We start from the raw sequence: 16,642 nt of genomic DNA, 5'->3' as shown, positions 1-16,642 counted from the left end.
AGGCTCAGTTAGTGCTACATGAATAAATAATACTTGTATTCCCTTGTATCCAGTTCCACCTTCTGATTCGCAGGAACGCAAGTGCTTAACTAAAATGCAACCTATACTTTTAGCTATTCCTAGGAACATCAGCACTAGCACATGCACGTTTAAATGGTTTGGTTGAGAGAGACACATGAATAATACTCACTAGCTAGATTATTTTATGCCATAAGTAATATGCTTATTACTTATTCCATACCTGCATTTACCCTTTTATTAGTTGATGATTTTAACTCTTAACCTGCAATATTGATCTCCTACCATTCAAAGGAAGATTATATACAGCAGGTGCAGGTGCAAGTGTGGGTAGCCCAAGCTGAGAATTTGTTGAAACTAAGATTGAGTGTCAAAACTCAAACAAATGTAAGGGAGTGCGGACGCGAAGAGCTCAATATAGTAATTTGTATCCATTGGTGAGCAACAACATTGAATGCGTTTGAATAAAAGGCAAACAGTTAGTGAGTATTTGTATGTGTTGTTTAGCTTGTATCTAGTTTTAGCCGAGTGTAATTACATATGAAAATAATAAATTTGATGATGGAAGTAGTATTATCATAAAATACCATCAGTAAATTTGTTTTTTAATCATCCTTTTCTGTTTTTATTTGTTCTAGACATCATAGTGATTGCTTGTAAATGCACTTTCATCTCTATCTCTAGCTTTGGTGGTCTAATTTCACAAGAGTTGTTTTTCAATATTGAACCTTGTCTAGGAGTAACAGTGTCTGGTGTCCCGTGGGAGGTAGAAACTTGTCTTGGTAGCACGTGATGTATATTTTGAGTTAATGTTATTTTTTTGAGGAATATAGTTGCATTCAAGAAATTTGAAGAATTTTTTTGTTCCCTGTTATTTTTGAGGTTAGTATACAAGTTACAATAGGAGAAATTGATGGGAAACTTAACTTCTCTGTGATTGACGTACCTCTCAGACTTAAGTTATAAACTTTGTTACTCTTGAATATGAACCATTGACATGATGAAGCCATGAAGGGAACAAGATGGAATTGGAAGATCTGTCAAGAATTTAAGATTAGTTTGAGAAGTTAGAACACAACACTAAAGTCTTAATCCTCATTTGTCCCTATCCTTACTAATCTACTACTCAATAGTCTGAGAAGTTCAAAGTTGAATTTTTTTAGGACAGGTCAAGGTACAAGGTAAACTAAATAGAAAACTAGAATTGGTTGTGTTACTGTGTAAAGTTTTGAACAAAATAAGGCAAAGTGTGTTTTGCTTTGAGAAATTTTTGTTCTTGATGATGCATTGGTTGGAATATTTCGCTTTTTATGACGATTTTCATTTCTTTGGCATTTTTAAAATTGATCCATGTCTAATGGGTAAAGTTACTTGTTTTTGGTAGTCCAAGATGCCAATTGCATATTGCTGAGTTCATTTGGACTCTTATCAGGTTTTTGAATGATGTAATTGACCATTTGGGACAAGAACTTTAAAGGGGAAGATGTTTTTTTGTGACAGGAAGAGTCTTGCCTTATTGTGATGGGATGTAAGTTTATGAGCTACCTGTTAACTCAGTATAAAAGCTAAGTTTTGAGCATTCTCCACTTCCTTCCGCATATTGTCCAAGCTTGAAGCATTTACCTTGAGCAAATTATCAATCTAGCCAAAATCACGTGGGGGGGGGGGGGGGGGGGGGGGGGGGGGAACCCCACCATCTACACTGTTTCCTTCAGCAGTCAGCATCGTCTTTATGTTTGTTTTATGCATCGTCTTCTCTTCTGCTGCAGTTTGATCGCATTGGCTGCTCCAACCAAACCCATCCCAACACATGATGCATTTACCTCGCCTTCGCTTCTGGAAATGATTTCTGCCATTTTTATGTAGCAAAAGTATCTTGAGTTTGCTTGTTTTCCAACTCGTTCTGTATTTCATCGAAATCACAAATCTTGTGTTGTATGAATTGTGCATACAATATTGCAATTAGAGGCAAACAGCGGAGATGGTTCTTGTTTTCGTATCTTTATCAGATTTGCACCGCAAAGAATCTTCTGATCTTGAAACTTTTCAAACTCCTCTCCTTGTAAATTGCCCCCCTGAAGAGCTGCTGGAAAATTGTCAATATTTCATTGGCTCGAAAAATTTTACCAGCAGAAAAATGGTAGGATCTATCAGAATTTAAAGTTTTGTATGTAGTGGTAGAATTGAAAAACGCCCGAATTAAAAATTATCCATAGAATAAAAATGACGCAATTACATTACATAACGGTAGCTTACCAATTAGCAAAACCTCGCTACATAACCTGTGATTTAAAACCATTGAATAAACGAAATATGTATGACAGAGTTTCGACTAACATTTAAACACTGGTGGGGATTACAGAGTCTTTTCCGGTTAAAGTTGGACTATATCAGGGATCGGCTCTAAGCCCTTTTATTTTTACTGTCATTATGGAAGAGATTTCTAAATCTATTTGGTAGACGGTACCGTGGTGTATGCTATTCGCTGATGACATACTGCTGGTAGCGGAAACGAGAGAGGAGGTTAGTAACAAATTGGATGAGTGGAGGGAAGCTTTAGAAGGTAAAGGGTTGCACATTAGTCGTACGAAGACCGAGTATTTGCGCTGTGACTTTAGTGGGACAACACCGGTAGGTGAACCAGAGGTGTCCATTGATGAAGCAGTTGTTAAAAGTGACCAAATACAAGTATTTAGGATCGATCATTCAAAGGGATGGGGAGATTGACGGAGATGTAAATCACCGTATACAAGCGAGTTGGCTCAAGTGGTGAGCAGCCACCGCGTTGCTATGTGATAAGAAATTTCCAAGCAAGTTAAAAGGAAAATTCTACCGGGCGACAATCAGACCTGCTCTGCTATATGAGACCTAATGTTGGCCTGTAAAGAAGATTTTTGAATATAAGATGGAAGTTACAGAAATGCATATGCTGAGGTGAATGTCTGGGCACACATTGATGGATCGAACTAGGGGTAGTCCTTATTTCTGGAAAAAGTGCGCGAAAATAAATTGAGGTGGTTTGGACATGTGCAGAGAAAGACTTTCGCTGCCCCAGTGAGGAGGGTAGAAAGCATTGAGAAGAGTTGAGGAAGACCCAGGATAACTTGGGATGAATAAATAAAAGTTGACTTACATGAGTTAAACCTCTCTGAGGGCCTGACTAGGGATAAGGGTAGTTGAAGGCGCCATGTCCATGTTTTAGACTACTGATGTCCTCTTAGGTTACTTTGGGTGTTCTTGCCATCTTGCTTCTCTCGTTTCCTTTACTATTAGTTTTGTATTCTTTTTTGTGTTCTTATTGTAGTTGGTTCTACTTATTTATTTTATTTATATGCATTTAATTTATCTTTTCCGTGTAGCTACGTCTTATTATCTTTCTCGAGCCGGGGGACTCCTTTGGTCGCGCTTTCCTTTATGGGTATGAGTTGTCGTTGTCCTTCCCTCCCCAGACCCTGTCTATAATTTTTCTATGAGTGGAATACACTGGGTAGAATAATGATGATGAATAAACAAGCATCATTGAACTTGAAGGGAATTTTGTGTTTCCATTGTACCAGGTTTCAGCAGAAAGATGATAGAATTCATCAGAATTTTAAATTTTGTATGTTTTGGGAAGATTGGGAAAAGGCTCAAATCAAAAGAAATCACTGATTGTAAAACTTTGTATTTTGGATATATTCATTTGAATTGATACACTGAATTACATTATTCAATGTCATTAAGTAATTGCACCTAGAGTTTAGTTAGATAATTTGAATTTGCAATCATTGATGGTCTGACTGCATCCAATATGACAATGACTGTTAGCGACTTTGATAATTTGAATTTGCAATCGATTGTATGTTGTGGGTATATAATGCTTTTCTTTTGTTACTTTGTGCCTTGTGGGAGGATGCCTTCATTCTTGACATGTTCATGGTCATGGTTTATTCTATGCTCAAGTATTGTTTAGATGATGTATTTGGTAGTTGGTAGTTCTTTCATAGCAAGGTTATGTGTCTGGTGACTAGTAGCGATGCTGCTCATATGTGTGTTTCTTACGATTGATTTTGAGGTGATTTTTGTGAGTGTCATGAATTATTTTTAAACAAATAAGGGTAAGATTGCATACATCTGATCTCTCAAATCCCACTCTAGATGGGAGCCAGTTAATGACATTAGGGTAATGGAATGAAATTCGCATATCGTTACATTACAAATGTATTCAATACAAGAGGAATCCTTCATTATGGAGCTATTTTTGATGATGAAGATAGAGCATTACAAAGTGAATAATTCGTTTGTTTAAATATGATTCGTGGTTCTCTATGGATTAGGGTGCTAAACTGCTGATTATTGCTAATCCGGAACTGAATTTTAGAAGGATCAAATTGGTTGTGCATTAAGATTGTTAATTTGAGCAACTAGGGTGTTAGCATTTAACATTATTTAAAAAAAATAAAATTAAATGATCATCTGTTGTAGGCTTGCAACAAAGGCGCTACTCCGGTTTGATTAATTGATACGTTCATAGGCAACAAAACATTTTATTATCCCAATGCTGTTAAATGACTTGCACCTATATAAAGTTTTTCTTTGAAGAAAATTGCTGAGGTCGTAAAGTTTAACATTTTGATTGGTTTGAAGAAGTTTAGTACATAATGCAAAGTCTTTATGCAATTTTGACACACTCATGTTCAGTCTTTTAACTATGACTACAGAGATCGTATTAATGTAAATCCAATTGAGTTGGAAACAAGACTTTAAAAGCTTTCGAACAATATACTAAATCCCATGTTAATGGATTATCGACCCTTTTGTTGCTGTACGTCTATTATTAATTTTTTATTTTAGTCATTAATATAAAAAGGCTCTAGATTAAATTGATTATCATAATAACTTTATGTTTTATTTAAGTTTATTATTTTTTTGAGTTTCAACCTAAAAGTCATTGTTAGATATTTAAGATCTTACATAATTTGCATACTTGATAAAATTTACTACTAAAACAAATTAATAGTCATAAACAATTGGATTTCATTATGAAATGCGTCTCATACATAAATTAAATAGTGAAATACAAATCATAATAACATTGGCTTATGTGTAGTTGAAATTCCAAATGGCAAACAGGGCAGTCATATACATTTACTAAAGTTAATTATATAAGGTAAAAGTATACTAACGTACATGGGGATGTAGCTCAGATGGTAGAGCGCTCGCTTAGCATGCGAGAGGTACGGGGATCGATACCCCGCATCTCCAAAAATTTTTATTTTTCTTAATAAAATGAGTTCCATAATGAGGAATCTTGGTCTGTTGATAACAAGCTAGAAGTGGAGGAGACAAGGACATATGATATATTTTTTTCCTGAAATATGTAAAAACTTATTTTGAGATGAATTTTTTGTTTTTTCGGAAATATGTAAAAGTTTCTATGAAAATTTTTAAGGAAATTTATTAAGAGAAATATTTGTAGTTTTGAACTTAGATTTGTGCCATGGTGGAATTTGTGACATTGAAAATGTGATTTCGGACTATTTTTAAAGTTAGAACTGCATAGATATTCAAATTTGAAGAGATTGAGCAAGGTTTTGAAAATTGTAAAAATTATAACATATAAAAAGTCGTTTTCCTATATTTTTGGAAATAGTTTATGTTTTATTTGGAAAACTCCTTTGCATTTTGTGAAGGAAAAATATTGGTATATAATTTAGTATATGTCATGAAGTAAGTAATTTGCATAGAGAAAGTGATTTTTAGAATAACAGTGGTACCATATATTTCAAAAAAACTTCTCTAAGGTTGATAGTAGGGATGATCATGGATCTCGGATTCTATTGGATCCCCTTCGAACCCGTCTTTTTTTTTAAGGGTTTGAGTCTTATTTATTGAGATCCATTGGATCCGTGTCGGATCTGAATCTCAAAAATAAATAACGAATCTAGATCTGGACCCAGACCGACCTAAACTCGGATCCAGACCTTTAGACCTAAACTCGGATCCAGACCCAAACCCTAAACTCGCCCCATAGATCCAGACCCGGACCCGAAACTATATTATAAATTTATCATATTTTTCTATAATTCATTATCAACTTAATTCACTCACCCTTATAGGTAGTGTGTTCTCACAATTAAGAGTGTGAATAGATCACCACTATAAACTTGGATTTGAAATTAAAAAAGGTTTTATACTCATGGTTTTTAGGTGTATTTCTTGTGTAAAATATGTGGGATTTTCTGAGGTAGAATCGAAAATCTTTATTCAAGTATCTCATAAATACTCTAACAATCGAGTTTTGTCTCAATTAGAGTAAATATCGTTTTTTCATGTAAAATTTCGAGTTTAATTCTCATATAGCTCATACCCTTTTCTCAGAATACCGTATAGTCCAAATAAAGTAAATAAATAAGAAAATCACTTATTAAATACCCATTCAAACATAGAATTGACTCACTATTAAGGAAAACTAACCTTATATAAACCCCCAACCTTAAGCTCACTTAAAAGGGTAGAAGCAATAGAGATAAATACACAATAAAACATCATAATTATGAGTTAAAAAAAAAAATCATAATTATGAAGATAGTTACCATATATTAATGGCGAAGTTTGGATTATAAATTAGAGAAAGCTAAAATTATTCTGTTGTAGATGTTGTATGGTATTTTTATCAATGAATTATGTAGTTCTTTAAAAAAACTAAAATTATTATTAAAAAAAAACTAGAAGGGCCAAAGTTTAAACTCCTATTCTTTCGTTAGAAAATTATACTTTTATAACTACATAACACCTTTTTATTGTAAAATAAATATAGATGATTATTTAGTTTTCTAATTGACTAAAAAAAAAATTTAATGTGCAAAAAAGTCTAAAGGCTAGAAGGCTCTGGCCAAAAACAGCCAATCCTGTGTGAGACTGTTTCACCATGAGACAGGCCCATATAATTAATCCATTACTTTAATTAATTACTTTAAGATCGTAAGTGATCGTTTTAATGTTATAAGTAATTACTTTAAGACTATAAAAAGTAATTATATTAAAATTATAAGTAATCACTTTAATGTTATAAGTCATCACTATAAGACAAAAAATATATATTGGTTAGCCTAATAGAGATGGTCTCATTTAAGAATTAGTGAAAGCCAAAACGAGGCAACACTTCAATGAGATCCATTGTATTTTTTGCTTTGCCCCCCTACTAATATGAAATTTTGGTTTTCTAGGTTTCATCTCGTTTTTCCTCCCTTCTTTATTCTTTAATTTGTAAATAAAGGTTAAAATACCTTTTAGAAAAAGTCTTCTATATTGGAACGTCACCTTGAGCGATTTGGGTCACATTTCATGGTGATTGGGGACGGACGTTCTTGAATCGCAAAATGTGGCTATGTTATACATTTCATGTAACTATGTAGGGAAGCATCAATCCTATTTGTTAAATATAATTTTTATTATGATTCAAATTCATTTCAGTGTATATGATTTAAAAATTTTTGTAGTTTAACTACTTTTTACATAGTAAATAATTTACAAATATATTGATAATTTGGCGCCCCCTAATTAAAAATCCTGGATTCGCGCCTATTCGGACCTTGCCTGGAGAGCTAATACTCTTCCACTAGTATTATTATTTAAACCTTTTAATTAAATGGGTTATTATATTATTTAAACCATTTTATTATTATTATTATTATTATTATTATTATTATTATTATTATTATATAAAACCCAACAACGTAGTGGATTATTTTTAATTTTCAAAAAAAATATAGAAGCGACAATTTTGGAGTATGATACAAGTAAAATGGATACGTAATATGAATCTAACAATCGACAACTATTCGCACTAGTTCAACAATTTCATATTATATTATTTTTGTTCCTTTGAATTTGCTTCCTTTAATCATATCTCGTGTGCACCAATGAAAGCTATATTGGGGGTCGGGAGAGGCCTTATTTCCTTTACCAAAAAAACGATTCTTTGTATTGTTGGCTTTGCACCTCTCTTACTAATATGAAATATAATTTTAAGAGTTGTAAAACTAACAAAAATTACTACAGTTCAATAGTTGGAGTAACACATTTGTAATATAAGGTTAAGGGATTAAATCCTAATTTGAACTATTATTTTTTCACGAAAAATAAATTAATAGTAGTATTATTATGTTATTATTCTTTATCTTTCATAATTTCACATTCATCTTTTTTAATGTATGTGTTTATCATTTTGCTATTTTAATTTTAATAGTAGTTTTTTGGAGACTTACTAAACATATATATAGAGTCAAAAATACTTCTGTTTTTCAAAATAGGTAATTATAGTAATGTAAGCTTCAACTCTATTTGTTAAATATAATTTTAGCTACGATTTAAGTTTATTTCAGTGTACATGCTGTTTAAATTTTTCATAGTTTTAACTACGAGTATTTATATAATAAATAATTTATAAATATATCCATAATTAGCCCTCTCAATTTAAAATCCAGAGTTTGCCTCAATTTGTAAGAGTATTTATAGATTAAAAAGGCTAATTTTAAGAGACGTTGAAAAAAATCAATGATTATAAAAACTAAAATATAAATGAAAATTAAAAAAATTGTGAATGATTGAGTAGTAAGTAGTACGATGAATGACGAGGTTTTATTATTATTTAAGAAAACCACTTGCTCTTCCTGATTGCCGACTCTTCCTCAATCCACACTAATCAACTTGGTTTTCCAATCATTCCATTCATGCATCTTCCATTTCCTTTTTTTGTTTGCATCTTTGGGTCACCATCACCGTTTTTGTCTGGTTTCTGATACTATATTTTAAAGAATCATTTAATTAAAAATTTAAACTGATTGTTGAAGTATAATAATAAGTCATATACTCTAAAAATCACAAAATATGATTGACGGACTTAATTTTTTAATCATGAAAGATCTTTGAAATTAATTAAAATTGTTAAACAAAATAAATTAAAAGCGCTATACTTAAAACATACTTATAACAAACGTATTTTAAATTTACGTGGTAATCTTAAACTTTTGATTTTTCCCCTTGTTATGCAAAAAGTTAAAGTTTTTATTAAATTTACTTGATATTCATCATAATAATTTTTTTTATAAATCAAATTCCACAATCATTTTTATAGGGCATGTTTTTCGAAAATTTGATCGAAATAAATACTTACATTAACAAAAAAAAACTTAATATTTTCTCTACCACATAAAAAAGTTGAAAGTTCTGAATTATCATATGGATTAAAAAACCACAATGAAAAATTCAAAAACTAACTTAAAATTATCACATAGAATTTTCCTTAAAAATTTTATAATTTTCTTTGAGAAATCCGTATAATAGATTGGTTTATAATTTATATTTTATGATCCGTTCTTCCCGCCAACCTTATTATTAATGGTACTACTAATATCAAATTGAGCAACCCATTATGTGAATTACGTCATTTTTTGTTGTACATAGCTCACATCTTAACCATATCATATTTTTATTAAACTATATGATTATTTTGAATAATGCCATTTCAAGATATGATAGAACTGGTATTTTGGATGTCCAAAACAAACTTAGAGTTCATCATCATCATCCAACTCAGTATATTCCGCTTATAGAAAAAAACTATAGATAGGATCTGGGGAGAGAAGCATGGCGGTAACTCATACCCATAAAGAAGAGTATTGTAAAAGACTCAAAATTCTTAATCATAGTCTCCCGATTAATTATTCCGAATATTCAATTCAAATCTCTTATCCTTTGGTTATCCATTTCAAACTATCTTTAATTCCTAAACCTTTTCCGATTTTGTAATTTCTTTCTAATATTAAACTTAAAAAATATTATTTTGTTTAAAATCTTTTTATAAGCACTAAAATATTATTTTATTATTTTATAGCACGAAAAGTAAAATTTTATTATTATATTCACGGTTTTGTACAATGTTACGTTTTAACTTTCTTCCTTAAACTAACATTACTACTTATTATTTTAATCTAAGTAAACTACATATTTTCATTATCAAATTTACCCATTATTTTAAAGTATATTTATTTGTACATACTAGAACAAAAATTTGATAGACCAAAATCCTTTCTATAGTAACCTATGATGTTCATCACTTACACAAGTTATCACCATTTCCTTACACAAGCTAACCTTCTTCTACACTCCAAACTCTTACACATTCACTTACACAACTCTTACACATTCACTTACACACTCTAAATCACTTACACAAGTTAACCTTCTTTTACATTCCTAAAATACCTTTTCATACAATCTAATAAACTACAAAGTTGTCCAAACCCATTATAAATACCTCTTTAGCCATAAGATCACTTACACCACCATTATCAAATCTTTCTAACATTTTTTCTTATATTTTCACTTCATTTAAATCTTACTACCTTAATACATTTATTATTAGTTGAAGAAATTCAAGAAGATAGAGCTTAGAACACTCTTTATTCAGCTAAATCATCATCATTATGGAGCATTATTGGGTTATTACTTTGGATACTTAATGTATTATTATTTTTGGAGTTTGGTTTTAATTTTTTTGGGAGTTTAGAAGATCATCATTATTTTGGGAGATTGGATTAATTATCTTTGAAGCATTATTATCTATCTTGGAGGGTCTTATTTCTTATTATTTTCCAAATTAGTGCTTAGTACTATTCCTTGGTGTTAGTATGGTATAACTTCTTACCCTACTCTTTTTGTGGAATTTTATATTATATTTACTTTATAATATGCAAAGTATGAAATATGTTGATATGTTTTAGTAGGAAGTTCGTTTAATGAAATTATGATCAAGATTATATTCAGTATGTGTATGCTAAAAGTATTTTTAGTATGTTAATTTAATAATCTTTGAACAAGTTTAGAAAGTTGGGTGCAAAATTTATATTCTACTGATATTAAGTATGATTTATGTTATAAACTAGTGCTAATATGTTTATGAGTTAAGTGTTACATTAGTAATGTTATTATTTTTTCTATGTTAGAATTTTTATTAATATGTTTATGTTAGCCTTCAAACTAGTGTATAAGGTAGTAAGTTATTTTATGAACGTATTTTACTAAGTATGATTATATTAAGAATATTGTTATCATACTTTATTTTGAGATTTAAGTTTATCCTTAAAGTTATAGTAAATTTCTATGTTATTGCGTAAAGTTTTTATTTTTGTAAGTGATTATGTTAATTATTTAAATCTAGGATTTAGTATGATAAATTAAATTAAGTTGTTCTTTTTATGTGAAAAGGGCCCAAAACACTTATATTCTATTCGACCACTATCATATAATAAAAAAAAGAGTTTGGTTTACTATTTTAAATTATTACAACTATTTTTGTTATAATAAAAAGATAACAATTTAAAAAGATATTTTTGAGAAATTTTTATAAGTTATTAAATATGAAGTGTTTTTCTTGAATACATGAGATTTCATAATAATAATAATTTTTAATCACTATTTAGTACAAAATATTTTATTTGCTAACGATTTGACCAAAATTTACGTAAATGATGTAAAAGTATTTTAAGTAAATTTGCCGCTCAAACTATGTGTGATATATTGATTTTGTGAAATTACAAGTTTTACTTGTTTTATAATTAGAAATATTGACTTTTGTGACAATTATAAGTTTGACTTGTTTTTTAAATTAGAAATATTGAATTTTGTGAAATTATAAGATTTATTTGTTTTACAACTAGAATGTTGATTTTTGCAAACCTAATAAGTTTACTTATTTTTCTAAACTTGAAATATTGATTTTTGGTGAACTTGTAGAATTTTGAAAACTTATCCAAATGATGCAATTTTAACTTGAATTTTAATTAGAATATTTGATTTTTTTGAAGAGAATAAAGTTTTATTTATTGTAAAGTTGAAAATGTTGATTTTGGGAACTTATTTAAAGAGAAATAGATTTTAGTAGCTACTTGTGGAAAATATTAATTTGGAGACTATTGATAGAATATTAAGTTATTAGTGTGAATTTAGCGAGCTATTAAAAATAAAGTTATAAATAAAAGTTAATGTGTAAAAATTTAATAATGAATGTATAAAGACATAAAGGTTAATTTTACGTTATGATTTAGAATTTTATTAAATAAAAGAGGTTATCACCTAAGTTGATTAAAGTCAAAGTCAATGTCAAATTGTAGTAATAAAAATATGATGTACTTGTGTGAATGAATATTGAATGAATGACCCTAATAGTAGGGTAATGTCGAACCATGGACCGGCATGTAAAATCCCGATGCCCTTGTTGGCCGGCACGTAAAATGCGGTGTAAGACAAGGGGTTAGCTACCTATCCCGTAGAGCTCGAGCATAAATTGTATTGGAGGGGTGATGACTCCCACCACAGTTAGGGTTTAGGACTACGGTCCTCACATAACCAGACCCTTACATATATCAGGTGTCATATTGATGTGCTTATTGATCAGTGATAAACTTAATTAGTGTTGATGCTATGATTCATGGTACGGTTATGAGTATTAACCAAATGAACTTACTTAAGTGTTAAGATTACCGCATTGTATAAGTGGCAGTATCGTACTTCTGTCAGGATTGAGAATGGTATCTTAATAATGACTTAGAAGTATGGAATAGATAAAGAATATGGTAAAAGTATACGGTGATGTCAATTAATTATAAGTTCGTACTTAAATTATTATTTTGTAAATGTAGCGTATAATTTTCGTATTCTGAGCTGGATAGGAAGTTATGCTCGGTGTTAAGCGCTGACTGATTCAATCGGTTGTCATCCGTATCATGGATGGAAGCATTTTGTAGGATTTAGTTCAGGTTCTGATCCAGGCCGCAGCAATTATTATTTATTGAGAACTTAGCTGTTTTTTGTATCTTTATTGATGACTTGACTATGATGTATTTTTTCCATTTTTAGCAAACAATATTTCTTATCAAATGTAATATTTACTTTTGTTTTAAACAGTTTCAGTTTTTATGATTTAAAGTTTTTAACAGTTTGGCATTTTGAGACTTCCGCAATATTCTTGTATTAAACATTATTATTAAATGTTAATTATGTATCGAGATTGACGCTCCTGTTACAAGCACGGTCAAAGGAGTCCCGCGGCTCTAGAAAGGTACGTAGACGTAGCTACACGGGAAATATAAAAAGGCCTATAAATAAAAAATTAGTAGACCCACCCACTAAATAAAATAAAAGGGGACACAAAAACTAAAAAAGAAACGAGAGGAGTAGGATGGCAAGAACATAAAGAGGTATTCTACGAGGACATCAGTAGTTTAAATCATGGATATGACGCCTCCAACTACCTCTATTCCTAGTCAGGCCCCCAGAGAGGTTTAACTCACGCAAGTCAATTTTTATCTGCTCATCCCAAGTTCTCCTAGGTCTTTCTTGACTCCTCTTACCCTCTACTATAACACTTTCTACTCTCCTCACAGAGGCGGCGAGAGTCTTTCTCTGCACATGTCCAAACCATCTCAATCTATTTTTGCGCATTTTTCCATAATTAGGGGCTACCCCTAGTTTGTCTCTAAACTCTTGGTTCCTAATTCGATCCAACAATGTGTGCCCACACATCCACCTGAGCATACACATTTCTACAACTTCCATCTTATGTTCAAAAATCTTCTTAACAGGCTAACATTCGGTCCCATATAGCAGAGTAGGAATGATTGTCGTCCGGTAGAATTTTTCTTTTAACCTACCTGGAAATTTCATATCACATAGCACCGCGGTGGCTGCACGCCACCTGATCTAACCCGCTTGTATGCGATGGTTTACATCTTCGTCAATCTCTCCATCTTTTTGAATGATCTATCCCAAATACTTGTACTTGGTTGTACATTTAACAAATGTTTCTCCAATGGACACCTCTGGTTCACCTACCGGTGTTGTCCCACTAAAGTCATATCGCAAATACTCAATCTTCGTCTGACTAATGCGCAGCTCTTTACCTTCTAAAGCTTCCCTCCACTCATCCAATTTATTACTAACCTCCTCTCTAGCTTTTGCTATCAGCACTATGTCGTCCGCGAAAAGCATGCACCACGGTACCATCTCCCAAATAGATTGAGAAATCTCTTTCATAATGATAATAAAAATGAAAGGGCTTAGAGTCAATTCATGATGTAGCCCAACTTTAACCGGGAAAGGCTCTGTTATCCCCACCGGTGTTTGTATGTGAGTCGACACTCTGTCGTACATATCTCGTATAATCTCAATGTACATTGAAGAAATACCTCTAGCCTTGAGGCTGTCCCAGATGACGCCTCGTGATATGCTATCATCAGCTTTCTCCATGTCAATGAAGACCATATGTAAATCCTTCTTTTGTTCCCTATATTTCTCCATCAGTCTCCTCAAAACATGAATTGCCTCAATGGTTGACCTTCCTGGCATAAAATCGAATTGGTTCTCTCTAATCACCATTTTCTGTCTAATTCTCCTCTCTATCACTCTTTCCCATAATTTCATTGTGTGGCTTAAAAGTTTGATACCTCTATAGTTCCCACATACTTGCGCATCGCCTTTGATTTTAAACAAAGGTATTAATGTGTTGTTCTTCCATTCTTTTGGCATCCTATGTGTCCTTAAAATCGTGTTAAAGAGGTTCGTTAACCAACAAATGCCCTCTTCTCCTAAACCCTGTCACACCTCAATCAGGATGTTATCTGGCTCGACGGCCTTCGTTCTCCCCATCTTTTTGAGAGCTTCTCCTAGTTCTTCTGTGGTAATAGCACTCGCTGACCCATCTTCCAGTGGTCTTTGGGCGTCAGAAAATTGCTTATCCTCCTCCTTTGTCCCCCTAGACTCATTGAGTAGCTGAGAGTAATAATGGAGCCATCTTGTTTTGATGTCCTTTTGTCTCAAGAAGACTCGACCTCCCTCATCCTTGATGTATTTCACTGCCTCTAAGTCTTGCCGCTGCCTGGACCTAGTCCTTGCCAATTTAAAAATCTGCTTTTCCCCCTCTTTTGTATCAAGCTTCCGATAAAAATCCTCATAAGTACGGTGTTTTGCCTCCGTTACCGCTTTCTTTGCCGCCCAATTTGCTTCTTTATAGCTCATTTTCTTTTCTATCCTATCCTCCTCTTTTGTGCATGCCATAAGTTCTTTAAATCTCCTGTTTTTATCCTTTATCTTCTTTTCCACCTCCTCATTCCACCACCACGACTCTTTGACACTTTTGGTTTACCCGACGACACCGCCAAGGTCTCTTTTGCCACTTTTCTAATGGTTTCTGCCATGTTTATCCACATTTCATTTGCATCTTCTGACTGTTTTGGGAAGCCCAATAAACTTATCTTAGTTGATAGGGTTGCGACCATATCCCCTTTGAGTCTCCCCCACATGATTTGTCACCTGTACTCGACCTTCTGCTCTACGATTTTCTTCCTCATCCTGAACACCAGTGCTAAAAGCCTGTGTTGGGTGGGCATCTCTGTACTCAACACTACCTTACAGTCCAAGCATGATGCCCGATCTCCCTAGCGCGCTAGAAAATAGTTAACTTGGGTTGCATGCCCGCCACTCTTATATGTGATCAAATGCTCATCTTTCTTTCTAAAGATCGAGTTTTCTATGACCAATTCTTTTGCTAGCGCAAAATCCAGCAAATTCTCCCCACTCTCATTCCTTGCCCCTAAACCAACCGTGTTGGTATATTAATAATATGGATTTGGAAGAACAAATAAAATTCAATTTTGGATTTGCACTTTTATTTAATGTATGTATACTATCTTTAGTTTATAATATTTTATTATTATTTTATAAAAAAATATATAATAGTTTTTATTTTCAAATAAACTTATTGTTAGATGTTTCATACAAATAATAAAATATGATTTGATGAAAAGTAAATTAACATTTGTTCTTCGATCATTGATTCCTTAATGCTATAATTTTGATATACCGGACATTAAACACACTAATAAATTCAATATTATTTTGATTATCACTTCAAAAAATGTTATTTTAAATATCACTTAAAGTTGTTTCAGAAAGTTATACTGTCATAGTTGTTCCTCACATAGTATTTTGGGTTATAAAATTGAAAAGTTTTAAGAATTTATGAGTTTTGAAGTTATGGAAATTTAAGAAAATTTCCGAGAAAAATTATAGAGAATTCTATGTCCATATCTCATATTTATAGATTAAGGAGACGTCAACTCATCATCTTGTTTCATTCGCAAATTACTTTGATTGATTCAAACATCACATTACATATAGTTATAACTCTTTTTTTAAAAAAACTAAGCTTTGACCAATGTTTTCATATTCGCTATTACTAACAATGAACAAGACTTAACTGACCTTTGTTGACTTTTTAGTCTAGCTTTAGTCTTATTCGCTATTAGAAACAATGAACAAACCTAGACCTTAGCTTCGGAGTTGAAGACGCTTATGATGAGAATTAGTTTTGAGCCAAATTTACTTTAAATATTTCTTTTCAAATAAGGTCCATTTTTTTTCAAATTTAATGAGAGTGTACAAGCTTTATTACTAAAACATAAGGTTTGACTACTTAACGAATAATCAATTCTAGTGGTCGTCTATTTGAGTTCTCCTTTTCATTTATATCGATTATCTACAATCTCAACATGTAAATCTAGATTATTATCTTCTTTTTCTACTC

General features: G+C 31.8%; 1 protein-coding gene and 1 non-coding gene across 2 annotated transcripts; one reads left to right on the top strand and one right to left on the bottom strand.

Moving 5' to 3' along the window:
* Positions 1–5,189: 5,189 nt before the first annotated feature.
* On the top strand, positions 5,190–5,262 carry TRNAA-AGC (transfer RNA alanine (anticodon AGC)). Its single transcript has one exon. It is a non-coding gene; the product is annotated as a tRNA-Ala (tRNA).
* Positions 5,263–14,655: 9,393 nt separating this feature from the next.
* On the bottom strand, positions 14,656–15,114 carry LOC130810530 (uncharacterized). The gene has a single exon (XM_057676633.1). The coding sequence runs from the start codon at positions 15,112–15,114 to the stop codon at positions 14,656–14,658; it is 459 nt and encodes a 152-aa protein (XP_057532616.1).
* Positions 15,115–16,642: the final 1,528 nt, after the last annotated feature.

This window comes from Amaranthus tricolor, chromosome 1 (genome assembly GCF_026212465.1).
Source record: "Amaranthus tricolor cultivar Red isolate AtriRed21 chromosome 1, ASM2621246v1, whole genome shotgun sequence".
Taxonomy (NCBI): Eukaryota; Viridiplantae; Streptophyta; class Magnoliopsida; order Caryophyllales; family Amaranthaceae; genus Amaranthus; species Amaranthus tricolor.
The sequence above is the reverse complement of the archived record's forward strand: the minus strand, read 5'-3'. Positions and strand labels throughout refer to the sequence as shown.